At 39.1% G+C, this 27904-nt stretch overlaps 1 protein-coding gene across 1 annotated transcript in view; it reads left to right on the top strand.

Annotated features, from left to right (window-relative positions):
- Nucleotides 1-27904, top strand: part of Zswim6 (zinc finger SWIM-type containing 6) — a 167172-nt gene that overhangs the window by 123692 nt on the left and 15576 nt on the right. Inside the window, 4 exon segments of the mRNA XM_027401515.1 lie at nt 19969-20148; nt 24133-24309; nt 24557-24703; nt 27551-27697. Of these exon segments, the coding sequence (XP_027257316.1) occupies nt 19969-20148; nt 24133-24309; nt 24557-24703; nt 27551-27697 (651 nt within the window).

Here is a 27904-nt window from a genome sequence, read left to right as displayed (position 1 = left end):
AGGAGGAGAGGAAGATGGAGAGACAGCAGAGAACCTGGGCTTGTGTCTTGGTCCAACTACTGTTGATAGCACAATTGTCCACTCTTACTTTTCAAGCACTATACTCAGTAGTTGCTTGCATGCATTATGTTACTTAATCCTTAAAACAACACGGATGTAGATAAAATTTTTAGTGCTAATTTTCAACCAAGAAAAAGGAAGCTTAAGAAGGCTAGATGGCATTATTAGTCTATCCTACGATACTGTCAGAGCTCTCTGCCAGGTATCTCCACTATTAGAGGCAAAGTGGAGGTGACCAAGTGGTCATAACTCTTGGCAAAGGACCTTTTCCTGTTTGCCTACCCTCACTAGGCCACCTTCCTGACTGAAGTTGCCCCAGGCAGTCTGGTTGCTTATCAGCAGCTGTGTTTCCGGGGATTCTAACTTCGGACCTTCTGGGAAAAGCAGACACACTGCTGAATAGCAGCAGCTCAGTACTGCTTTACATAGCAGTGACCATAACTCACTAAGCTGATCACAAACACAGGCAGTACAGTTAGGGTCCAGTGAAGTTTGAATCATGTTCTCCAGTCCCCTTTGGTAATGGTTGATGAAGACCTTTTGCTCAGTGTCTTTGTCCTGGTTGTATCTGGCCCTGATGGCAGTCCTGGAGTTGGTGACACTCCTTGATCTCATACAGTCTTTAGATTTTATGAGCCTCCCTGTTTGTTGACTGTCCTGCCTGGGATGAAGCATGCCCTGTCTTGGACTGCTTTTCTTCCTGTATTATAATTCGGAGCTCCTCTGGGTGCAAGGCCCCATGCTATGTGGTTCTTCAGGGTGTGCTCCTCTCCAACAATGTCTGGTTGCTGCTGGGTCCTCCTACTAGGGCCTGGGGTTTGTAGTTGTATGACTTTGTGCCTTTTAAACTGGAATGCTCAGTGTTTTCTGGTCATAGGCCTGAGAGATCTCTTGCTGTGGTGCTCAGAGGTGGGGGATTTTCTCTGCTTTGCAGAGTAATTGATAGTTTAAATCAGAAGTTTGAAAGGAAAGAGTGTATTCTTTACATTAGACAAACCTATGATACATACTTCCATGTAATTATCTGAACTGTCTTTCTTTTGACTGTAGTTTCTAGGGTTTAATTATCCATTTAATACCCCATTTTGGAAAGAGGAAAACTGTAAATATGTATTAATAGAAAGTAATAGGCTTTCTGGATTAAATGAGATCACTATAGGTCACTTGGTTTCATTACAGAACAAATTGGAGATTCTTAAAGATACTGTAGTCCAAGTTGTCTGCATGTACAATTAGATCACTTATAACGAATTCAGATGGTTTAAAATGATTTCCCTTTTGTCTTTTTATAATTCTCTTTTCTAAATATAGACTGTAGCAATTTGGCTAGAAGTTAAGAAAGATATGGTTTGTTGTAGTGAAACCATGTATGCATACTGTATAGCATTATTTATACCAAAAATGGACTCTCTCTACTTTAATGTTGTTGATCTAAAACAGTTCACTTAAAATACACATTCTTTTACATTAGGGGCTGATAGAATCTCAGAGTTGGTATACGATCTCCATTTTTTTTCCCCTTAAAATAATTTATAGGAAGGTTCAGTCCCAACTTCCTACAAACTATTACTCTTATTTGCCCCAAGAAACAGCCACCAAAGGGAAATGTGGCCAAAATGCCTCCACTGGATTGGAGATCTAGAAAGATTTTTGTGGTGTAAGATACAGAGTAGTGATTCTCACCCTTCCTAATGTTGTGACCCTTGAATACAGTCCTCATGCTGTGACTCTCAACTATAAAATCATTTCATTGCTAAGTCATAACTGTAGTGTTGCTATTGTTGTGAATTGTAATCTAAATACCTGATATGTAGGATATCTGACCTGTGTGTGACTCCTGTGGAGAGGTTAAGAACCCCAGGTTGAGAACCACTGATAAGGGAGAGTAGGTGTGAAGAAAGGCAGGTTGTGGAGCATTTCTTCCCTTGATGTAGCAACATAATAGATCATTGAGGCCTGAGAAGCTCCATCTTAAGCCATTTGGAATTTGCAACGACTTTGCAGAGAATCAGGCATGCCAGAGCTAGATTGAAAGAAGGGATATCTGAAGCAAGCCAGAAGCTGCGACCAGGGCAGCTCTTGGTGTGTCCTGGCACTGGGCAAGACACTTCACAGATACCATTGTTTCATTAGGTGGTAGTCTACAGGGATGGAGAATCCAAGGTTATAAGCCATGCTTGCCCTCCTGGGAAGGTGCTCGGCCACTGTCAGCAAAGTCCTAGGGGTAGAAGAGGACTTGGGAGGAGACAGGTCCCACCAGGCACAACACTGACTTAACTGTGTTAGATGCTAGGCTTTCTGGGAACAGTTTCATGGAATAAAGAGTTCTAAGATTAGAAATGTATATTTTGTAATCACTATCTTCTATAGTGATTTCTTAAAATAGTCACTTTTCTTGCAGTATCGAAAAGAATGACTTCAATTTATACAAGCGACTTTCTGATATACTTTGGTTGTAGAAAGAATGCTAAATAATTTGCAGCAAGTTAATTTTTGTGAGGCTACTACCATTGGCTTGTCTGATAATTTTGTAACATTTTAATGACTTTTTTAGAATTTCAAAATTAAAAAAACAAAAACATGCCACCCGAGTAAGAGACTGCTGCTCTCTCATTGACACACTGGAGTGAGTTGACAGTCCCTCTCGGGGCTGTGTCATTTACTTTGACCTGGTGATAAAGCAGCCAGGAACAGTGGTAGTGTCAGGAATGTGGCTAACACATTGGGATCTCTGACCTAATCTGATTTTGATCCAAGACCAGTTACACTTTGTTGACTCCTTTCATTCTAGAATGTATTAGTAAGCTTCAAATTTTTACATCAGCAGACCTGGAGAACAATGTGAAAAGCATTCATAAAATGGGAATCAGAACAGGTACCTTGCAATGGCTTAGATTGGGAGGAGCAGCTTGGATAAGCCAAGACAGCATTGGTGGAGTCCCAGTCAGGTCCTGGGTGGAGCTGAGAGAAAATCATGCTAGGAGAAATGCCTGACAGTACTGCTAAGAGCCCAGAAATCCCTCTGTATCACATGTCACCAGCATGCTTAGCATATATATATTCCCTCTGATGAACAGGTTGGTCATTCACGGAACATCTACTTTCCTCATATAAAGAGTTTTTTGTTTGGAAAGTATTAAACTACTTACTGTATTTAATATTAATAGTCTTCTTGTTACTGCTGTCATTATTTAGACATGATACTATTTTCTGGCCATCTTTTAAAAATGTTTTTAATCCCTGGCTTTTTTAAAAAAAATTACTCCATCTTTTCCCCTTCTGTTCAAGTAACTGGAACATTTAAAGTAACACTTGTTGTTAGCTATTATTCCTGTAAAGGTGAAAAATGTGTCTGGCATATAGTTGGTGCTCAATAAATATTTGTAAAGATGAAAGTGAGTAAATTTTTGATGTACAATGCCATCTACCTTCTTGGAAGCTTTAAGAAGTATATTTTTTATAGTAAACATGTGAAAAACATTAATCTTCAGTGTGTCATCAGTTTTCTATTCTCCCACTTTTTGGTTTATCTAGCTGTCTCTGCCTGGGATATTCATGGGTGCCCGTGTGTACCCGCACACACTCGCGTCCTGAAATGCAAACACTTTAGAGTATAGAAGGGCACTGATTCCCCCTTGCCATCCATGCTGCAGGTAATCTATTGCATTAATCACGCAGCCTGTGGGAAATGCATGGGGAGTGATTATACTATCATACACAATACAATCAGCATGGAGCACTTGTCAAGACCAATACATCAAAGTTTAATTCAGTAATAGAATGAATTAGAGCAAAATGAAACATTCTGCTCTCTAGGAAACCCAACACCCATCATAAGTTCTTTCTGCACTCCACAGAAAAGCCAGTGCATTCAGAAATTGTTTTTTATGAACAAATCAGTGTTGCAATCAGAGAGACTTTTGCAAGAGCCCACTCCCCTCCTTTCTTTGGTATCTCACAGAAGTGTAGATGGTGTTTACTTCACCATTGATACTCTGGAATGATCAGTATTTGTCAGTTTGATCACTTTTTAGTATGGCTTTTGATGGATTTCTGTCTTCATTGGTTCTCAGTGCCCAGCAAAAGGAAGAGGACTTTCTGAGGCTCAGTGATGCACTTCAGCACAAATAAAAGTTTGCTTTGCCTGAAGAATAGCAGACAGATTAACAAGAACCTACTTATGTGTTTTATAGTTCCATGTACAACAGTTGTGTGTGTGTACTGCAGTTGGGGAACTCACAGTGTTAAAATCTAGTCAGGACACAGAATAAATAGTGAGAAATAAAAGGCAGGCTAAGAAAACTGTAAGAGCATCGTGTTGCACCAACCGTTTGAGGATTCATCTCTTACATATCATATGTTAGAAGGAAGTCAAGTCACTATTACAAGGAGTCACTTGCCAACTGAGTCTTTCCAGAGATAGGTTTATATGGAGTTGGAGTCGTGACCATTGAATGAACCATGGGACTGTTTATGAAGATGGCTCAGAAATAAAGCAGGCACAAATGAATGGAAGTGTTTGTGCTGTTTCCTGAGTCACTCCTTTACTCCACCTATTACTGTGTTTCCCAGGGTACAGAACCACCGTCTGCATTTCTCTCTCCTTGTATCTGGTTTTTCTGTCTTTCCGTTGGTCCCTTGAAAAGGAGAGAGATGTTGAGGGTGTCAAAAAGCTGGCCCTGTGATCTCCCGAAGAGTGGAAGCTCCTAATGAGGCCAAGCTCACAGCACTGACAGATGAAATGCAATGGGAAAGCTTGTTTATTAGATAATGAACACGATCCAGGATGTCAGTTAACTCCCTTTAACTATTTTCCTTCTTGACAAAAAGAAAGAAACCTTATTTAAAATTATTCTGAGAGCCTGGTTAGATGATGACTAAGCTTATGCCATTTAGCAGGGAGTTTAGCCCTGTTTAACTCAGGCAGTCTGAAAGCTGGCTTCACTGTATCCCTTGGGTCTGATTTTGAAAAATTTTCCAGAAATGTTTTAATAAATTAAAAGCTAGCATATCAAATTTAAAGAGGAACGTTTTGCCAGTTAAACTTACTTTTCCAAAGATGGAGTGATTTATGTACTAAAACTTCATTACACTGATAATAACACTGTCATAATTAGGGTCACGGTTTTCGTGTGGTCTGACCCAAGAAGTTTCGTGACTGTAGTTTTGCTAGCACAACTAATTATACTAGTGATCTCCTATTTGTGACTGCAATTAGGTATTTCATGGCCTCTAAATAAATATGATTAGATAATTGGATCATGCATGAAATTTATACTATTATAATAGCCTCTGAGATCAAAAATAAATATTGTGATTTATTTTATAGCCATTGAATCCTTGGAAATACTGAAAGTGGTTGCTTTACTTGGCCTGCATGACTTTATAAGGCTTTACATGACACTAGTATGTAGACACTAAACTTTCCATCCTTTGACTTTTAACCTGTTAGAGATGGTGATGTTGTCTGTCTTGCTCCTGTGCCCTGCACTGGCCTTTTCCCTATTGTCACCATCTCTGCTTTGCTGGCACCATGCACATGAGTTACTTTCCTAGAAATTAGGGAGAAGACCAACGTTTATAAATGATTCCAGAGGTATCCATTACAGAATATGAACAGATTTATTTAATCTACCTCCTTTCCCCTCTTAAAAGAATACCCCACAAAAATCTACAACATAGTTTCTGTTGATTTGATATTAACAACAGCAACAAAACACAAGAAAAAGGAACTGCACGTAGAGTTAGGAATAGTGAGAATCTGCAGCTGATTTATTTGCTCACAGTTAAATTACCATGTCATGGAATATACACCACCAGGCAGAAGGGTCCTCAGTTGCATGCATTTCCCTAGAAATGCTGGTGTAGACTAAACTTTAACAGAGCTGACTGTAGTGTTTCCAGACAATACAGATATCATCTGACCTGAATAATCTGTCTTGAATCCTGTGTTTAGCTTTTGTTGCCCATCTACTGTTTCAATCTTCCCTGAAATTACTTATATTCTGTGCCTGTTGGTTCTGAAAACTGCACCGTTATTTTGTTTAATTGGGTTTTATTTGATGGACCCATAGTTCTTGTTTGAATTACTTCTTATGTATGGACCGAGTGTTTAGGAACACAATTAAAGTCAGGCGTGCAGTGTTAAGAGAGATGGCTTGTTGGTCTAGAGCCCTGGCTGTTCTTGTAGAAGACCCAGGTTTGATTTCCAGCACCCACACAATAGATCATAGCCACTTGTAACCCCTGTTCCAGAGGATCTGATGCCCTCTTCTAACCTCCACAGGGACCAGACACAACACCTAGCAAACAGACATATGTGTAGGCAAAACAGTCATACAATAAAAATAGATACATTTTTAACAAGCGCACAATTAAATAGACTACAGGGTTTAACTGTAAGGATTTCAGGATAGTCATAATTTTAGTTAATAAAATATTTATACTTTAAAATACAAAGGATGAAATGATTCTGCCAAAAAATTAAAATAAATAGTCTTGGAATTTTCATAAGTCCAAACTTTAAAAAAAAAAACAGCAATAACAGAAATCCAATCTTTTGGCTACATAGCTAGACTAAAGGTTAAATAGCTGAAGTATTTAGGGACATTGTTTTTGGGAAGAACAATAATCCTTCAACAGGATTCTTCCTCCTTTAGTAGCATCATCTCTCTAAACTTTAGTTTCTTTGTCAACAGAGTAGTGCCTTTTTTTTTGTTTGGTTTTTATTGTTTTCTTTTTTGGCAAAGGTAATGTGATTATTACGTAAATATTTATACAGGGTTAATGTGTTATTTAAAGCAGGGTTAATGTGAGGTAAAGATTCAGTAAAATGACAGCAGTTATTGTCAGGTAAATAAGTGTAGATGCCATTCACTTTTAGAAATGTTAGTTGAATTAGATGGAACTGTCTTTGTTACCCTAAAGATAGACATTTAAAAACGTTAAATGTAGAATCTAATTAGAAACCCAACATGTATAACTTGATATTGTTAGGATTTTCCTTGAAGGGATAAAATTTGCATACAAAGCAGCATGTAATAATAATGCAATGTGTTTGGATACTTTCTATTTTGTTAAGTTTTTATAATGTCTGCTTGTTTGGCTTACAGCTCTCTCATCTGTTGAAATTTTATTATTTGAGCTAATAATATTGACACATGCACAAGTTGTTCTTGATTGTGGAGGTTCATCCTTTGTATTGTAGCATGTTTAATCCGTGTCTCTTGGCCTTATTTTATATGACCAAAATAACACTGCATATGGCCAGATAATCTCCTAGAAGGACACGGAGTCATCCCTGGTTGAGAGCCATTATTCTAAATATTGGATCCTATTTTAGAGAAAGAAAATAGCAGTAAGAAAGGCTAATGTCTGTGATATTCAGGAATTTGTTATCCTTAAAATAGATATATTTGTTAAATTAAAGATTATTTATAAATGTTATTGATAATCATGAGTACACTGAGTCAAAAACAGACAGGTTTATCTTTCCACAGTGTCACAATTTACTGGACAGGCTTACTGCTGTTTTAGAGTCTGACCGCAGGGTCAGAGTTGAGCTGCAAGAGTGAGGTGATACTAAGAGCGGGGGAAGGGTCCAAAATAATATATGGGTGAACAGAATTCATAGGGAGCAGGTCCAGACAGATGACTAACAGGACAGACAGAAGTTCAGGTAGGCTGAATAAACAGGGCTGAGCAGTGCTGAGTGCCCAGGTGTAGTCAGGAGTTACCTGCATTCTGATGCACTCACCAAGTCATCATACGATAGACCACTTCTTCATAGGGTCCAAGTGAGATTACACCCTTTCCTTCCTGATGTATATATGTGATGAGTTCTTGCTCCTAGTTTTCCTGGTAGGAGGATTTCAGCACATCTATATGCCACTATAGTAGTGATTCACCCTGATAAATTTATAGAGTGATAGCCTTTCTACTCCCAGGAATAGGACTTTGATCAGTCATTGCCAGTTGGTGGTTCCAGATAGATTGAGTGGACAATGAATGGCCCCCACCCAAATGTCAACTTATCTGCCATCCTCAAGTTGGAGTCAAAGGCTGCTTGTAAAATGGAGTCCCTCGGTGTAAAGCACAAGCTAAAAAACAATAAAATAAAAACTCCACTATTTGACTTAGTTAACTTAGAGCTGGGTACCATCTGACCTCAACAATAATAGAGAATAAAGTCTTACGAATTCATTATAATAGTTAACTCTGACCAGTTAATTTTCTATTTCAGGTAAAAATTATAGCTAGTATTTTACAAAAAATATAAAAGCACTAAAATTACCATATTTAAAAACAAATACTCATGGTAAATAAAAGGCTAATAAAGTTACTTTTCCATTTCATCATCTAGCAAGTTTTTACATGCTTGACAATTGTGATAGACTAAAGATGGCCACATATCTTTTGTTCTTCTCTTTGTGGCATGGCGCTACTGTTTGCTCTCTTGAGTCTAGGCTAATTTTTTTTCAGTTGGGACAGGTTGTGAGTTAAAACTAGCAGGGCCCACTTCATGTCTCTTGGAAGTTCATTCATGGAGTTTCTGTGTGTGAAGCATGGCTGTCTGAGGCAATGTCAAGTCTATAGTTGGCAGAAGCATAAGTTACAACAACCCTGTGCATTAGGTAGACATTCCTGTCCCTATTGTTTCAGTAAGGGAGCTGGCACTGCAGTAGCTAGGTGGACTTGTCCAGAGTCCTAAGAATGGTCATCCATAGCTTACCCTTCGAGACCAAAGCTTGTTGATGAAAAGAAAGTTGGAAATGTAAACAGTGAGTAAGGGAAGCAGGGCAGAATAGTATTCATAGTCCACATATCTAAATAGAAAGAGCTGGTGGGTACAATTAATTCTTGTCATCCACTTTTACTGAGAATAGATCTGTTTCACTTGTACTTTGTTATTGTCAGAATACAGAAATAACCCAGAAGACTTTAAGAATAATCTTATGTTCTGTTTCTGCACCTTTCTGCCCATGTTCTCTTAACTGGTTGGAGTCAGATATGGAATGTGAGCAGGCCTAAGACTGCTAAGTAGATTGAACTACTTCCTTTAGGTGGGAAGTATTTTTTCTTGGGAGAAGGAATTTGCTTCCTTAGTTTTGGGTTATTTTCCTTGGTGATGTTTGGACTCACTGGGCGAAGACTAGTCAAGTCAGTAGAGGGAGGAATGAGAGCATGCTGGGTGCTCTTTATTAGTTCTATTCTGTTGCTGTGATAAAGCACCATGACCACAGTAACTTACAGAAGAAAGTTTATTTTGGTTTTCATACAGTTTCAGAGGAATAAGAGGCAGGCATGGGACAGGTTCACAGAGCTTGAGTGTATACATCTTCAAACCCAAGAACAAAGCATAATATACAAACTCAAAGTAGGGTGAGGCTATATAATCTCAACGCCTGCCCCTAGTGATGTATTTTCTGAGCTGCACTACCAAAACCTCCCAGATGGCACCACCAACTGAGAACCAGGTACTCAAATGCCTGAGCCAGGTGGGGTGGGGGCATATATCTCACTTGATTTCACCACTTTCCACTCCCTGACCCCCATGGCCAGACTCATGGCCATATCATAATACAAATTCCAATATCAGAAATCCCCACAGTCTGTTAAAATCTCAACACAGTTTAAATGTTTCTTCTGAGACTCTATAAATTGTAACTCCATGGGGAGGGGGAAAAATACAAATTTCATACCTCCAACATACAATAAGCACAGAAAATACAGTGTCATTCCAATAGGGAGGAATTGGGCACAGTCAGGAAATACTGGGCCAAAGCAAGATCAAGCCCTTCAGGGCAAACACCAAATCCATGTCCAGTGTCTGGGACTTTAATTTCAAAGACTTAGATGGTTCTTCCCCTCAAGCTTTGCTGCTCTCTCAAGGCCTTCATTCAGGGACTTCTCTGCCACATGCTGACCAGGCTGAGTGTCTCTGAAACTGTGGTAAAAGAATCCACACTCTTTCATGCCTCTAAACCCAGCACCATGTGCATCACACTGCTAATTCCAACTGCCAGTGATCCCATTCCCCTTTATCACTTCAGCAGTAGATTTTTTTTTAATCAGTTGCTTTCTGTTAGTGGAAGTGCCATAGGCTCTCTTGCAGAAGTTGGAAGATAGGCTGAGTGGGGTCTTACCCAAGGAACACCCCTGCCTTTGTTCCATTGCAGAGCTAGGATTTTCTTTGTGTGCCTAATTTCCTTAGTAATTGCATCCACTTTCGGTGCATGGCTTGGCTTTAACACTGAACTTCCTAGTGCTCTTTCTCTAAACTGTACATCCTCCGTTTCTTCTGTGGTGCTTGTTCTGTTCACTGTAGGACTGTATATGGGGAATTAGTAACAACTGTGTCACAAACTTACAAATGCAGCCTTAAAATCTTCTCCATCAAAGAAATTAGTCCATTTTAAAATTATTCTCGAGCAAGTTCTCAGGACACGGGCAGAAGACAGCCAGATTCTTCATCAGAAATTTCACATGAATGGCCTCCAAACCATTTGCTAATGTTATTCCCCATTTGAAACCTCTTTAACTGGGCCTGCATAGTTTACATTGCTCTCAGCACTGTTGTTTCTAGGCTCTTAGCTGGAATTTCATACCTTTAAGTTATGGTTTCAACCAATTTTCTGGTCTACAAATTCTAGTCTTCCACACTTTTGCAAAAGAAAAGAAACTAACATGGTCCGGTTCTTTATAACAACAGCTCTCTCTCTCTGGTGCCAGCTTCTATATTAGTCATTTTTTTTTTCTGTCACTGTGATAAAACAACATGATCAAAAGCAACTTAGGAAAGAAAAAAACTTGCTTATGGTTCTGCAGGGACAAGAGTTCATATAACAGCAAGTGACAGGCATGGCAGCAGGAACCTGAATGTTCACATTGTCAAACACAAGAACAAAGCAGAGAGTGGAAGAAAGAGTAAGGCTATATAATCTCAAAGTCTTCCCTATGATACACTTCCAGCAGCCAGGCTATGCCACCTAAATCTTCCAAATCACATGGCTACCTGCGAATCGTTTTCAAATGTCATTTTTCTAATTGAAACCACCACAGTGGTAGAAAAGGGTAGAACTGAAATATGGCATGGATAATTCTGAAACTAGGTGATACACATACTGTGGATTTGGCACTGGCATTATTTACTTTGATGTCCTGAACCTAGGAAATCAATGTAAATATATATAGTTTGTTTTCATTGTAATTCCTAACAAGGAAGCATCCTTTGTAATGAAAACCAGGAGTTTGTACTGTGTGTCCTACAGGTTCAACGCAGGGCCCTGGCAGTGACAACTTCTAACCACATCTCACCACCTTCCAACTGAATCCTTGAAAAGGGTTACCATTTCAGAAAAAGTGGAGTTTAATCATTAAGGAACTTCTCTTAAAGCTACAAATAACTTCGCACACTGGAGGGAAAGGAGATAAATGCCCAAAGTGGGGCCCTGAATTAATAAAATTTGGAGAATGACTTACTCAATTTGGTTAATTTGGTTATTAAGGCTAATTACAGCCTTTGTAGTAATGACTGTTAAGATAAAAGACCATATCTATTATGGCACTAAACTTGAATCTAGCATTAAGAACACCCATTTAGGATGAAACCTCTCTTTAGGGAGGTGAGCAATAAAAGGATGTTACAAGCAAATTAGTAAAGACTTAGCTTTTTGGAAAAAAAAAAAAAAAGAATTTCTCCTGAAAAATAGAAATTTTCTAATTAGGGCAAATGTGAGCATAAAAATGCAAGGCAAAATTTATGAATCTCTCTTTCCCTCCAGTCATATAGAAATCATTGAAATGAGCCAAGAATACTTAGCTTCACATGAAATCTGAACTCTCAAGGTGCTAGTACTGAGAGGCTAAGCTTTGGGGAGGTGAATAGACCATGGGATCTCATGGTGGAATTAATGCCTTTTGAAAGAGGTCTGGGGGGCCTGCGATGCCATTATGCCATGTGAGAATTCCTCAGGGAGGTGCCGTGTATCAGGAAGATGCCATCCCATCAGAAAAGCACCATCCATCAGGAAAGTGCCATCCATCAGGAAGAGGCCATCACTGGATTCTGAAGTTGCTGAAACCTTAATTTTTTGCTTGGGTCTCCAGAAGAATCGGCTTGTTCTGTTGGCTATAAAATGTAGTTATAGCAACTGAATTGACTAAGATATTCAGCTTTAAAATTGAAATAGCAATAATTTTGGAGAGAATTACTCTAATGAGTTAGTGAGGTGTGGTTGCCAGGTTTTAAGTAAAGCATATAGTGGGCACCTGGCAAATAGCAGTTTGCTTGGTTTTTCTTTCAGTGCTAGGGACCAGACTCTGGTTCTTGTGTTGTAAATGTTAACTGTGAACTGTAGTAATGATGAATTTAAGGTTGTCTAATTCTATATTATGAAACACATGCTGTAAACACTACAGAAATGTCATTAAAATATATTTGTCACCAACCAAAGTGCATTTGCATTGCTTAGTTTGTTCTTTTATATGGATAGACCATAATTTGTTGACCCATCTACTAGTTAGGGTGTTCTAATGGTTTTCTGTTTTTCTTTTTTCTCAGTCAAACTGATACAATCATTTTTCCGTGTTTTTGTGTGAATATGTGCTAATTTTCCTGGGAAAATGTGTAGAAATGAGTTCTGGATCCTGTGTTAAATGCGTTTTGCAGGTGGCTGTCCACTACTTCACACTCCTTGCCTGCAGTTGTTGCCAGTGTGTTTGGTTTGATTTCCTTTGGCTTTGTCTTTTTTGAGACAGGATTTCTTTGTGTAACCTTACCTGCCCTAGAACTAGCTCTGTAGACCAAGCTGGCCTGGAACTTACAGAAATCCATTTGCCTCTGCCTCCTGAGTGCTGGGATTAGATGGCTCAGACATTAAGGCTATGCTTAATAACGAAAAGCCTCTTCCTTGATAATAGCTAACACAATAGGAGTATCTCACTGTGATTTTAGCTCACATTTTCCTAGTCACTAATAATGTTGAGCTTATGTATTTATTTATTGATTTATTTATTTATTGCAGATTGTCCAGTCTTCATTTCTTCATTTGTGAAATGTCTTCTACACTTTTTACACTTTTCTAAAGACATGTTTTTAAAAGAGAGTTTAGCTTTATAGACTGACTGATGGAGTGGAGATTTTCTGTCAACCACCAGTTTGGTCCCCACCTAAACATAGCCTTCCTCATCACAGTACCCTTCACACAGTGGCATATTTGTCCAATTGATGAAGTACATTGACACAGTTTTAATCAAAGCTCATAGTGTTTCAGGAGAGTTGATGCTTAGTGCTGTGCATTTCATGGGTTTGGATGAATGCTTCCTGGTGTATGCATGGCTTTGCAGAGTTGTACTCTGAGGAGTTTCACTATCTTAAACATTCTCTGTTCTCCTCCCACCATGGCTTTCTTTCCCATAATTCCTGGGGCAACCACTGATATCCCCCATCTCCTTTAGTTTTAGTTTGCCTTTTGCAAATTACGTAGTATGGAGCCTTCTGAGATTGGCTTCTTTTGCTCAGTGTTTACTTAATTTCCTACATTTTTGGTTTGTACAATTTTCTTTGTTGAGAAGGCCTTAGATACTTGGATTATTATTTATTGTCACACTTGTGACTTGAGGATTCTTTTTCCCAATCTGTGTCTTCTTGTCATTCTCTTATCTTTGTAGAGCAAAGTTTTCAACTTGGATGAAGCCCATTTTGTCCGTTTTTCTTTCACAGGTCATGCTTTTGTTACTCTAGCTGTATTTTTACCTAACTCAAGGTATTTTGCTGGGAGCTTTGTGGTCTCAAGTTTGATATTTAGGTGTGTGGTCCACTTTGACCTATTTTACTTGGTTGATAGTGTCATTGAGGTATTCCCTAATTTTCTGTGCACATGTTCTGTCGGTTATTGGGAGAGGAGTATTGAACTCTACAAATAAGCTGAAACTTTGCTAGTTTTCCTTACAGTTCTATTTTTGCTTTAGTGTTAAAGCTTTAAGTACAGGTTAGGACTGTATCTTTGGAGAAAATGTTTACCATCATGTAATGTCTGACTCCAAACTTGTCTTCAAGTCTACAGCAAAGTTCCACCAGCTTTATTTTTATAGTATCTTCTTTCTAATTCATTTGCAACTATTGTCATATTTCAAATTTTATTGTTTCCTAGATTCATTCTTTCTTTCTTTCTTTTCTTTCTTTCTTTCTTTCTTTCTTTCTTTCTTTCTTTCTTTCTTTCTTTTCTTTCTTTCTTTCTTTTTTGGTTTTTTGAGACAGGGTTTCTCTATGTAGCTTTGGAGCCTTATGGCACTCACTCTGGAGACCAGGCTGGCCTTGAACTCACAGAGAGCCACCTGCCTCTGCCTCCCAAATGCTGGGATTAAAGGCGTGCACCAACAATGCCCGGCTTGTTTCCTAGCTTTTAATTTGACTCGATTTCCCCTTTTAACTGGTATGTTTAGAACATAGATACATTCTACACACGCACACGCACACGCACACACACACACACACACACACACACACACGTACGTACGTGCTGAGTATGGACCTCCTGGCCTCATGCAGGTGAGGCAAGCACTGAGTTGCATCTCTAGCTCTAGACCACTTGAGATGAAATTATTGATATAGTCAAGGATATTTTGTTCTTTTCTTTTTTTCTTTTTGTTTCTATTCTCTGTACTGACTTGCTTTCTGTAACTGTTCTCATGAACTTTATCTTACTGGATTTTTGTTAGATTTGACTTGATTATCCTTTTTATTTTCTAATTTTTTCAAGTGGCATAGCAAAACATGCCTACACCTAATATTGGATTAACTGCTTTTGCCACATTAAATGTCTAATAATCATAGGTATCTCTCTTTATGTTATAGTTCTTAAAACATATATTATGCATTTAAAATTTATAAAAGTGTTTGAATTTGTTTTGAATATGCATATATTTCCCAAGAACAAAAATGGCAAAAGCAATCTCTTTCCTCAGACATCATTTGTTATTCTTTATTTCCAGATTGTCAGCTTTCTTTTTTGCTGTTATTTCTCTTGAATCAGGAAAACTTGGGTTTAGCATTTTTCTAAAACAGATCTTTCAGCAATGAATGCTGTATGCTTTCCTTATTTTGAGAATGCCCATATTTTACCCTATTTCCTGGGTGATTTTTGTCAGTGCCCATAGAATTCTGGATTGGCTTCTCAGTTCTTTTAACACCCAACTGGTATCATTTATTGTATTCTGTCCTTTGTGGTTTCTGGTGAGAAATCAGTAGTTATTTGAACCATTATTCTATTGGTGAGTTTTCTTTGTTTGGTTTATTTTGCTTGCTTGGTTTTCTTTGAACTGACCCTTTTTTGAGGTAATCTTCTTAGATCTGTGAATTAATATCATTCTGCAAATCTGAAAAGGTTTAGTAATTATTGTTACAGTTTCCTACTTCTCATCTTCTTGGAATCCAATGATAGATATGCTAATAAACCTTTGCTATTTGCCCACCTGTCTTTAAGATTCTATTTAATGCCATCCAGGTATTCTGTTGTCCCACAAGGTAGTTTCCCTCCTTAAGTTAACTCTTTTCCTTGTCACCACCATTCAGCTTTTGGTCCAATTCAAGAATTTTTTGTAGAGACAGGGTTTCTCTGTGTAGCTTTGGAGCCTATCCTGGCACTTGCTCTCACAGAGATCCACCTGCCTCTGCGTCTGGAGTGCTGGGAATAAAGGTGTGCGCCACCAATGCCCGGCTTCAAGAAATGTTTTTAACATGCTGTTTTATTGCCCTGTACAGTAAAGGAACTTCTGGAGGCATTACCACCCCTGACTTCAAGCTCTATTACAGAGCTGTAACAGTCCTGAAAACAGCTTCGTACTGGCACAAAAATAGACAGGTAGACCAATGGAATAGAGTTGAAAACCCTGATATTAACCCACACACCTAAGAACACTTCATTTTTGACAAATAAGCTAAATTTATACGCTGGAATAAAGAAAGCATCTTCAACAAATGGTGTTGGCATAACTGGATGCTGCCATGTAGAAGACTGCAGATAGATCCGTGTGTATCGCCATGCACAAAACTAAAGTCCAAATGGATGAAAGACCTCAACATAAATCCAGCTACACTGAACCTCTTAGAAGACAAAGTGGGAAATACCCTTGAATTAATTGGTACAGGAGACCAATTCCTGAACATTATATCAGTAACACAGACACTGAGATCAACAATTGTTAAATGGGACCTCCTGAAACTGAGAAGCTTCTGTAAGGCTAAGGACACAGTCAGAAAGACAAAACGGCAGCCCACAGAATGGGAAATGATAGTTGCCAACCCCACATCTGACAGAGGGCTGATCTCCAAAATTTACAAAACTCAAGAAGCTAGTCTCCAAAACACCAAATAATCCAATTAAAAAGTGGGGTACAGAACTAAATAGACAATTCTCAATAGAGGAATCTAAAATGGCTGAAAGGCACATAAGAAAGTGCTCAACATCCTTAGCCATCAGGAAAATACAAATCAAAACAGCTCTGAGACACCATCTTAGTCCTGTCAGAATGGCTAAAGTCAAAAACACCAATGATAGTTTATGCTAGAGAGGATGCGGAGAAAGGGGAACACTCCTCCACTGCTGCTAGGAGTGCCAACTTATACAGCCACTTTGGAAATTAGTATGGTGACTCCTCAGGAAAATGGGAATCAATCTACAATCCAGCAATTCCACTCTTAGTCATATACTCAAAAGATGCACATTCATACAACAAAGACATCTGTTCAACGATGTTCATAGTAGCATTATGTGTAATAGCCAGAACCTGGAAGCAACCTCGATGTCCCTCAAGTGAAGAATGGATAGAGAAAATGTGGTACATTTTCACAATGGAGTACTACTCAGCATGGAAAAAGAAAACAATGGAATCTTGAAATTCGCAGGCAAATGGATGGAACTAGAAGAAACCATTCTGTGTGAGGTAACCCAATCACAAAAAGACAAACGTCGTATGTACTCATATGTGGACATTAGACATAGAGTAAGGGATTACTATCCTACAGTCCACACTGCCAGAGAAGCTAGTAAACAAGGAGGACCCTAAGAGAGACATACATGGTCCCCTGGAGAAGGGGAAAGAGTCAAGATCCCCTGAGCAAATTGAGAGCACAGAAAGAGGGGGGAGGGAGCTACGAGAATGAGAAGGGGAGAAGAGGAGGGATGAGGAGGACATGAGCGAGCAGAAAGCTTGAGTCAGGGGAAGAATAGAAGAAAACAAGAATGGAGATACCATAATAGAGGGAGACATTTTAGGTTTACAGAGAAACCAGGCACTAGGGAACGGTCTGGAGATCTACAAAGATGACACCAGCTAACAATCTAAGCAACAGAGGAGAGGCTACCTTAAATGCCCTCCCCTGATAATGAGATTGATGACTGTCTTTTATGCCATCCTGTAGCCTTCATCCACCAGCTGGTGGAAGTAGAAGCAGACATCCACAACTAATCCCTGAACTGAACTGGAATCCAGTTGCAGAGAAGAATGAGTGATAGGCAAAGGCGTTCAGACAAGACTGGTGAAACCCACAGAAACAGCTGACCTGAACAACCGGGAGCTCTTGGTCCCCAGACTGATAGCAGACCCCAGGAACGTGGGTTTTTAGTGAGGAGACCTCGGAAATCTATGGGACCTCCTGTAGTAGTTCAGTACTCCTAGCATAGGTGTGGACTTTGGGAGCTCATTCCACATAGAGGGCTACTTTCGGAGCCAAGACACATGGAGGTGGGCCTAGGCCCTATCCCAAAGGATATCATAGACACTGATGACCCCCCCCCAATGGAAGGCCTCACCCTCCCTGGGGAGCAGAAAGGATATGTGATAGGGATTTAGTTGGGGGGGGGGATGGTAGGGGATGAGGGGAGGGAGTGGGAACTGGGATTGACATGTAAAACAATCTTGTTTCTAATTCAAATAAAAAAATGCTCTTTTATCACTTCTAAAATTTGTTTTGTTCTTTTAATATTTTTAATTTTATTACTGGAGGTGATATTACAGTTTTTTCCTCTTAATTACTTTCACCTTCATCCTCACAGACACAGTTACTATGACTTTCAAGTCTCCAATTCTAACATCTTGCCCATGTTACTTGACATATGTTGAGTTTTCTCTTGAGAGTTGACACATTTTCCTGCATCTTTATAAGCCAAGATTTTATATTCTGTACATTTTGGATATTGTAAGAGTCGATTCTATTAAAATTCTATGGTGGGTAAAAAAAAAAAATTAAAACAAGCAACCAACTAGGGTGAAAAGACCATAAGTTTTCATAACACTGGAGGGGGGGGGCTCCAGTGTCAGTGGTTAGAGCCCCACTGTTCTGCCTTGGTTCTGTCTCATGTATATGCTGTGATGAGGACTTCAGCCACTCTGAGCGTGGTGTTCTCCTTTCCCTATACACACTGGGGAAAGTCAAGCTTCCATATTTTCATGCATGTGTCCTGCAGAATTTCATGAGGGAAGTTATTAATCTTATGTCAAATCCAGAAGACAAATTGGGTCGGGGGTGCTGGAAAATAACAGCTATATGGTCACTTACTGTCTTATTTCCCCTCTTTTGCCAGTTTTTAGTTGTAGTCATTGAGAGGAAGAGAGGCTATGGTGAGCTTACTCCATCTTGGCTGACCATGTTTTGTTTTTAACAGGCATTTGAAAATTTTTAAATGTAGATTAGATTGTAAATGTCTGGGGCTTAGAGAAGTTGAAGCTATTTTTACAAACTTTGTGTATTTTGTTTTAAGCTATTTCATATTTACAGTATTAGGTGCACTAAATAGGAAGCACTGTGAAGCATCACTTTTGGGCAAAGAAAACTGTTCATCTTCTTCATTTCTACCTTTTTTACCCAATTGACAGAGTCATCAAAACATAGACGTTCGTGTATGCCTTTCTAGAGAAAACATGTAAATGTTTTGGGGGTAGTGGTGTCATCTTACTTAGAAATTACTATTTTAAAATTTGTGCAATATTTGTGTTAACTACTCTTTTTTAACTATGCAGAAAGCATAATGAATCACCATTATTGTATTTAAATTATGACTTACTCCTTTCCGTTGCATTCATTTTTACTTTTGAAAAACTAGAGAAATGTTTATTAGCATTTAGTGATTATATGAAGATTGGCACCCATTTGATTTGCTTAGGAAAGTATGCTTCATGGAACTGATTTTAATTTTGTTTGGTTTGGTTGTCTCTGAGATCATATTTGACTGCTATGGACTCACTATGTGTACCACAAGCTTCCTCAGACTTTCCTGCCTTAGCCTCCCAAATGACAGTTGTGTGACACCATGCCTAGGTTTGAGCTTTATTTGTAAAAGATTTATTTTATTGGCTTCTAAGCTTAAATGATTTTACTCCATTTACCTGTGTGTGTGTGTGTGTGTGTGTGTGTGTGTGTGTGTGTGTGTGTGAGAGAATATGTACACACATGCACATAATTATGGATACTAATTAATAAATGTGATGTTTGAAATTTATGTGAGGAGACTAGGAAACTTTGTCCATAGTATAATTTTATTCTTATATATTTTTTGTATAATTTTATCATGCAAAGATAGTCTTTGAAAGTAAATTTAAATTGTGAAAAAAATGATGTAGAATAATAGTGTCTTTAAATTGGGCCCTAGGATTGTTTACATTATTGGTTATTGACTTTTATATATAAAGTTTAATACAAATAAGGTGGTCACAGTCAGAACTTGTGAAATACATCTCTTATTTATGTTTAACAGCACTTTGGTCTTTGGTTTAAAATTAGGCATTATATTAGGAGAGCTGCCAGACTTGTGTCCATCTTGAAGTGATTCAGAATTCTTCTTAAGCTATTAACCATGAACCTTTTTTGTAATTGTTTTGAAATTTATTTCTTTGTCTTCTTTAAATTAGGTGCTCTGTGGATGTGTATAGTTTTAAACCCCCACTGTAAGTTGGAACAGAAGGCCAGCTGGCTAAAACAGCTGAAAAAATGGAACAGTGTTGACGTCTGCCCATGGGAAGATGGAAATCATGGCAGTGAATTACCCAACCTAACCAATGCCCTGCCTCAGGGTGCAAATGCCAACCAAGGTGAGTCCACAGTGGCATCCTGCCCATTCTTACCTGCTTCTTTGTGTGTGTGTTTGTAATATTAACAGATAATGAGTGTGGGGACTTATTTAATTCAAGGATAATACATGTTTACTTTGAATGTGTGCATGTATTTTACTTTTAAGTGAGAACATTATTTTTTACATGCATTGCAGGTATGATATTCCTATGTAATGGTATGGATTAAAATGATCCACTAATGATTTAGTTTGAATTTTACTTTTTAACTAAAAATACAGATGAGGGCAGTAATATATTACTATGTAAAACAGTATTGAGAGACTTCAGGATTTTTGGCTTTGTTGGTCAGTTCATATTTGGCCTATTCTGTATTTGATTGATTTAGAATATAGCAAGGATGTGTGGAACTTAGGAGCCTGTGCTACTATAGGCACTTGCATCAGGGAAATCCCTTGTTGTGAAAGGTTGTGTAGTGTATTCGGTCCCACCCATAGTAGGTAAGGACCATCGTGTCCTTCTGTCTCTCACACAACCAGGAAATGCTCCCCAATGGTTCCAGGTTATTTTAGCCTGTTATTTCAGTTTCTCTTCTGTCCTTTAAAAACAAACTATTCCTTAGCTTGATTTTCTTCTCTGCAATGCTCCTGAATTTCTGGTCTTTTTTCAGAATCACATTCTTGAGTCTTGGACAAATCTACTATCATTTACTAACTCATTCCAGTATTCTTGCATGACTTTATGTTTGGTGGGGGACTTGAAAATGATTGAAATCATAGGATAGAAGCAGGATTGGAATCAACTTTGGAAGGACCCAGAATCGTACATCCTTTGCTGGCCACAGAGGAACTGATAGTCCTAAAGGAGTTGCTATGCAATGTGCTGAGTTCAAATGTGTCGTTGACAGTGTTTCAGTCTTTACAAAGAAAGTCCACTAGTCCCATCAAAAGAGGTCTCAGGGCCTAGGAAGATAATTGGCAGGCCCTGTTTTAACTGGAGATGCTGGCCTTGGGAGTTCAGTATTTGAAGTCAACCCTGTCTATATCCTGCTCATGGTGATGTTACTTAATAATTAAATGTACCCCTCAGATCTTCATTTTTACCCTAGTTGTCAGGTTTAATCGGCCAGTGTTCTTTCTTTTCATTGCTCCATAAGTGACCTTTAATCTTTTGTTGCATTAATTGGAGGTTTTCTGAGTTTTGAGTCTTGGTTGCTGCTATTTTGGGGGTCTGCTACTTTGATTTCCTACACTTAACATTTTACTTTCTATTTATAGCAACTGGGATGGGTCTGGAAGCATTGTGCAGAAGTTAAGAGCACTTACTGCTCTTGCAGAGGACTTGGGTTCAATTCCCAGCATTCACCTAGTAGCTTACAGTCATCTGTAACTCCAGTTTGAGGGGATCTGATGGACTCTCTGGCCTCTGTGGACACAGGCACACTGGGAGGGAAAACACCAGTACATTTAAAGAAGAAGTGATCTGACCTCTAGGACACCACAGTTTGGTCTAGGCAGTGTAAATCTAGGTCTGTATCCAAAGGCAGTACTTGCAGCTATTGTGCCAAAAGGCGCCAGTGTGTCTGCTCTTAGCAAAACACTCACAGCCCTTTCTGAGGGGCTGTGAGAAGAGTCATTCCCCAAGAGGGTGCCCATTGTCATCCTGCAGAGAGTATGTTGACTCCTACCTAGAACACCTCTTTCTAGAGGAGAGCCTGGGGACTCTCACTGAGGTCCCTGTGCCTGTGGGACAGGTATGTTGCACTCACATGTGTTAAAGTGCATATGCAGGGCTTCTGCTACCCCCATGGCTAGCTAGGGTGACTTGTTAGACTAGTGAATGGCATCTGGATCATACTCATTCAGGAGAAAACCAGTTTCTTTTTTGTAGATGCTTTCAAAAATAAGACTTAACTCCCCTTTTACTTTCTCAAATTTCCAATATATTGTTACCGACACTTAATGTTTTTTAATACTTATGAATTTGTGCATACCAGTTTTTGTGCTTCTTGTGTGATAAGGCCTCCAAGGTTATTTAAATATAATTTTGTCAGTGTAGCCTTTTTTTGTGACTTTTGGTTTTGTTGGTTTTCTTGGAGCAAACCAATTTTAAAAGCTGAATATTTTCTCCATTTTTCTCTGTCATGAAAAGGAACAGTGCAGTTTATTCTTCTAATGAAACCACACTACATGTTCATATTAGTATTGTATGTAGATAGAGAGCCAAGTCAATGCTTGGAACCCTTAACTCATTCCTTTATAGCATGTATAATAGGCAGTTGCTATTTTAAAGTCCCTTTAGTTTTATGCTTTAACTCTATGATTTGAAGTAAACTAAATGGTAAGGCCACTTAAAAACACCTACAGGATACTTGAATTTTAGGAATTTGATTATGAGTGGTCCTTAAAACTGTTCTTCCTTCCCCGCCCCCCACTTGGAATAGCACATTTAATTTGCTTGACAAAAGGCTGTTGAAAGTTGGGCCTATCCTTCCAATTTTGCAGGATGGTCATCCATCTGCTGCTAGCAAAGATTCTAGTCAGGTGTCACAGCAGATGATGACATAGGTCTCTGCCATCTGTGCGCTTTGATACGTCTTCTTGTAGATATGGATAACTAAGTTGATATGAGACCAACCTGAACTGATGTCTCTGATAGACTTGCCAACAGCCATTGCAAGTGGCTGCATTAGCTAAACTTGTAGTAAGGGTTGTGTTGGACTCTTGGCAGTACCTGGCTGTGGGATCCTAACCAGTCATGGTGTTTTCTGTTGCTGTTTGGTTCCCCCAGAAGGACAGAGAGCCCAGATAGATGAATTCTCTAGGTTCCTCTTCCCAGCCCAGTCATGTTTGCTGTTTGTGGTTTGCCTTCTGTGTTCTCAGACAGAGGTCCAGGATGAAACCTTGCTGTAAAGGTAGCAAGTTTTGTTTTGTTTCTTACTTAGTTGAGTCTTGGAGATCAGTGAAGGGAACTGTACTTGAGCAAAATTAAATATACATAAATGAAATTTTCACTGCCCCATGATTTAGTGGTTTCTTGTGCTACAGTTGAAGGTAAGTTTAGAGTTGGGGCCCAAGGGGCGGGAGCGCCTGTAATCTCTTTAGGAATTGAATAATCCAAGGAGCTGAGGTGAGAATATTCTTTATTCCCCAAACATTTCTTTTCTTCGTCAGGTCCTGAACCTTGAACCCCCTTCGGACTGTATGCTTCTGCTCTCTTGTGATGCCCTGGCATACATTATGCTGGGGACATCACACCAGTCATGGAACCTGCCCAGGAGTCAGGAGACAGCCTGTAGGGGCAAGGTAAGTGCGCTGGTTTGTTTTGTAGCTATGTTGTGTGGCTTTGTGAAATGTTAAACATATGCATTTATGCCCTTTGGGATATAAAGTGGCATTTAATCATTATATCCCAAGAAGCATAATAGTTTTAATTGTGCAAAACCGCACAATATAGTTAAAAAATACAACCAAAAGCACAACCCTTATGCATATTTTTAAGGCTGACTGCATCTTCCTGAAAGGTTCCATGGCTGGTGTCGCATCTCTTGCATAGTGTTTGTGAGAGCTGCTGATCCCAACAGGGGCAGCCCAGCACAGCACCTCAGAAGTGGGGAGCAGTGAGTTTTCACATGGTTTTTGTTGTTGTTGTTATTGTTGTTGTTGTTGTTGTTTTTTTTTTTTAAGCCGAATGCCTCTTCTGAGTATATTTGTCATGGAGAATCAACTTGACAATTCCTTTTGCAGGATGCCTTTACCTTAGCTTTTAATGGCTGCAGAATGTTTGGTTTGATAAAACAAGTGCGTGACTGGAGGCTCTTTAAGCTGACTGCCTTGTAGCACTTAGGATGTGAGAATATCCATTCACCCTCCACCCTTCTGCTTAGGGGGGTGCAGAACAGTGTGTGTGGGTGTGTTCATGAACATCTGGCCACAGAATGGTATGACTGATTTATTCACATGTGAATAATAGCTGACACGGCTTTCTGAATTGTGGAAAAAACAGATTCATCGAACAGGCCACATCGGACAGTGTTCACAAGAGCCATAGAGGCATGTGATCTCCACTGGCAGGATAGCCACTTGCAGCACATTATCAGCAGTGACCTGTACACCAACTACTGTTACCATGACGACACTGAAAACTCCCTCTTTGACTCCCGAGGGTGGCCCCTCTGGCATGGTAAGTGGCCAAACCGGAAAGACATTTCCATGACTTACTTCTTTGTTTAGTTTCTATAGCATTATTGGAGTGGGAGGTAGAGAATTGAGGCATTCAGTGGGAGATGGGATGAATGCCTGGCAAAGGGGCTGAAATTTTCATTCAGATCCAAGTTTGGAAATGGTTTCCCATATCTTCTTCTGTGGTAGCCTGCTTTGATGGATGTATCAGACAGTGGCAACTTTACCCCTTTGGGTTTCTGTTGTAGAGCATGTTCCTACAGCCTGTGCAAGAGTGGATGCATTGCGTTCTCATGGGTACCCCAGAGAAGCACTGAGATTAGCAATAGCTATTGTGAACACATTACGACGACAGCAGCAGAAACAGTTGGAAATGTTCCGGACTCAAAAAAAAGGTGATTGTGGAGGAGGTTCTCTCTATTGGAGTGGGATTCTTGGTGAGGATGTAACTTGGTTTTATGTTGTGCTAGAAGATATATATATATTATAATTTTTTTTAAAATACAGCCATAGAAATGGCTTTGCTCGCCACTCTTAAAAATGCTTGATAATCCACTCAGTGTGGTACCAGACATGCAATAGAATCAAAACACCTATACACATAAGGTAAAAACAAAGAAAAAATTTAAATTGGATAACATCTATAAAAATAAAATTAAATTGTTTTGGTTGAATGTTGAAAGTAATAAAAACTCATAATTCTTTAAGGAGATTTTTATTTTTGGAATAGTTGATGATATGTCTGGATCATCTAAAATGAAAGCCAAATACCTGCTTTTGTGCCCAGGTGTTTTAATTCTAACACTGAGGGCTCTAAAATGGCTGCCCATCCTTGGATTCCAGCAGTAGATTTCAGGTGCGCACCCTTGGTCAGTGACTGCTTTCTCAGGTCTCAGCAGAGGGTCTGTCTCTGAGAGCCACTGAGAAAGTCTTAAACAAGGCCTGACATTCTGTTACTTTATAGCCATAGTAATTTGTGTTTGAGGACATGCTATATTTACTAAATGTGAGCTTCCGGTTTTGTTTTTTCGAGTTCTACAGATGACATTTGATAAGCTGTCAACTGACAGGACACATTTAACTTGTCTTCATCTGTTTTTGAATCTTCTAATTTTGAATAAGGACCATAATAGTAATGGCAAAGGTTGTTAGCCGGGTTCTCAGCTTGTTGTCCAGATAGTGGGGTGCATCTGCTTTGCCTGATTGCCTACTCTTTGTTTCTTCTGTAGGCAAACATTTCTTGGGATGACTTGGTTTTGCTCTCTCTTTTTTTTTTTTTTTAAGATAAAGAACAGTTCTAGTTACTGTTAGCTTTTGCTCTTAGTTTTGTTTTTAATGCTTTGGTACTTAGATTACATACCTTGAGTACAAATAAATAACTAAAGGTTGTAGAATGGGTTGGAAGTTGGAGCAATTGCTGGCTGTAACTTCTAATTCCCTCTATGTTAGAAGTATTAGGAGTGTGGACTGGCACTGTCGGTCACAGTGGGAATAATTCCAGTGTTAGAGTGAACCACAGAAAGGGAAGTGCAGATGGGACTGGAATGTTAATGGCCTGGATATGTAATGACTTTGCTCATTCTCCCAAAATGCATTGCAAGGCCCTGTAGAAAGCTTTTCTGAAATCCGCTTTCTCTAAACACACAGATTGTCTCTGGCCCAGAGTATTTGTTTCTGAATAGTGTAAAGGATAGCTTTCAGGCTAAGTGGATGTACAGTACTCTATTTCATATAGAGGACCGGCTCATGGTTATGTCTGATTTTTATAGCAACCATGTAAATTTTTCTGATGAATGTTAGTTTTTGAATTCTGCTTGGTAAAAATGTTCTATTTAATAAACAAAGTATAAACAGTTGTAGTAAGATAGAATTCACATTAGATTAGACTGTTATGATTGCCTTAGAGTCAGCCATGCTATAGCCCAGGCTTGGCCCATCGCAGACACATTTCTCTGTCATCCTCCAAGTGATGACACTTGTTTCAGGTGGCTCTTGATTGAGTATTGCTGGGACTGTAATCTGCACCTGTATTTCCCTGATTTGCTGTTATTGTTTGTACAAATATTAATATTAGTAGCCACTGCATTGCAGTTACTTGTAAATGAGCCAAGGTTGGGAAATGTGGTGATTCTGAGATAAAGTGTTTCTAGTAGCTCTCACCTACCTGTAGATTTGTCTACACACAGTTCCCTTAACCATATACAAGTTTTAAGTCAAGCATAGAGTTGGCTGTTGCAAAGAGTGATGCTTGTGCTTCTCCTCTCATGTTTGCTATGCATATGGAAGCTGGTGGCAGAAACCAAGGAACCTTTGACCTTTCTGAGGACTCTAGAACACAACTTGAATAAGCTTTTGTGTGCTGTTCTTGTGTGCTAAGAGTTAATAATGTAAAATGAGAAGGCTTCCAAAGAAATGGCAAAATCATGGAATGACCCTTTGGCTAGCTATGTCAGCTTATTTATAGATTTTATTATATTTCCCTTTTAAAAGGAGATACTACTGTTTTATTATTCTGGTAAGTAGCTTTAAATAGCATTTTTTAGTAGATTATACCTTAAAACATTTTCAAGGTTTTCCTCAGCACTATAACATGAAAAAGCTAGCATTCTGTGAAGAAAATGAACAAATCTATTTTATCAAAGTCTACATCTAACTTGTGCTATAGCTTTCTTTTGGGAAAGGTCCACTCTTAATGCCTTTCACAGAAAGGAGAGCTGCTGTGAAGTGATGGGGTGATTAAACAATACTCATGTGGGGGTTTGACTTAAATCCAGGAAGAAACTGCTCACTCTTGTTCATCATTGATGACCCAATGAGTGCTGGGGCACTGACACTGTCAAGATAGAGCTGTAGACCCAGTTTGTGAGCCCAGGCTTCTTTATCATCTCTAATGACACTCCCAAGGGAGCAAAGATGGCAGGATGCTTAGCTTCTTAGGAAAAACTCAGGATTCCCTGTCTTTCTACAATATGATAATACTATTGGACACCTGAATTAAGCAGATGTGGGGAGCCATTCTTGGACTTAAGTGCCATTTATAGTGATTGGTAGATAAACCTTTACAACTCAAAACAGCTCACAAGGTGGAGATTATAGTACCATTCCACTGATTTTTTTTTTAACTAAAAGGGCTTTCCATTTGAATTATTAATTTTTCAGAATGCTGCTATTAAATCAGTCTCTATTACCCTTCTCTTCCTTCATCTCCTTTCTCCCCACTTCTCGATTCCTTTTTTAAACAGAGCTACCCCATAAAAGCATAACCTCAATAACCAATCTGGAAGGCTGGGTTGGACACCCCTTAGACCCTGTGGGCACACTCTTCAGTAGCCTCATGGAAGCCTGCCACACTGAGGATGAAACCTTCTCTGGGCTCTCAGATTTTACAGGTAAAGCCATTGTTTGTTCTTGTCTTTTCCTAAACACAGAGTGATGCTCCTGTTTGTTTTTCTTTACAATATATATTTAAATGACTTTTTAAAATGTGATTTGGTTCTTTGCCTGCATGTATATCTGTGTGATGGTGTCAGATCCCCTGGAATTACAGTTACAGACATGAGCTGCCATGTGAGTGCTGGGGATTGAACCCACGTCCT

The sequence above is a fragment of the Cricetulus griseus genome, chromosome 2 (assembly GCF_003668045.3).
Source record: "Cricetulus griseus strain 17A/GY chromosome 2, alternate assembly CriGri-PICRH-1.0, whole genome shotgun sequence".
NCBI lineage: Eukaryota > Metazoa > Chordata > Mammalia > Rodentia > Cricetidae > Cricetulus > Cricetulus griseus.
The sequence above is the reverse complement of the archived record's forward strand: the minus strand, read 5'-3'. Positions and strand labels throughout refer to the sequence as shown.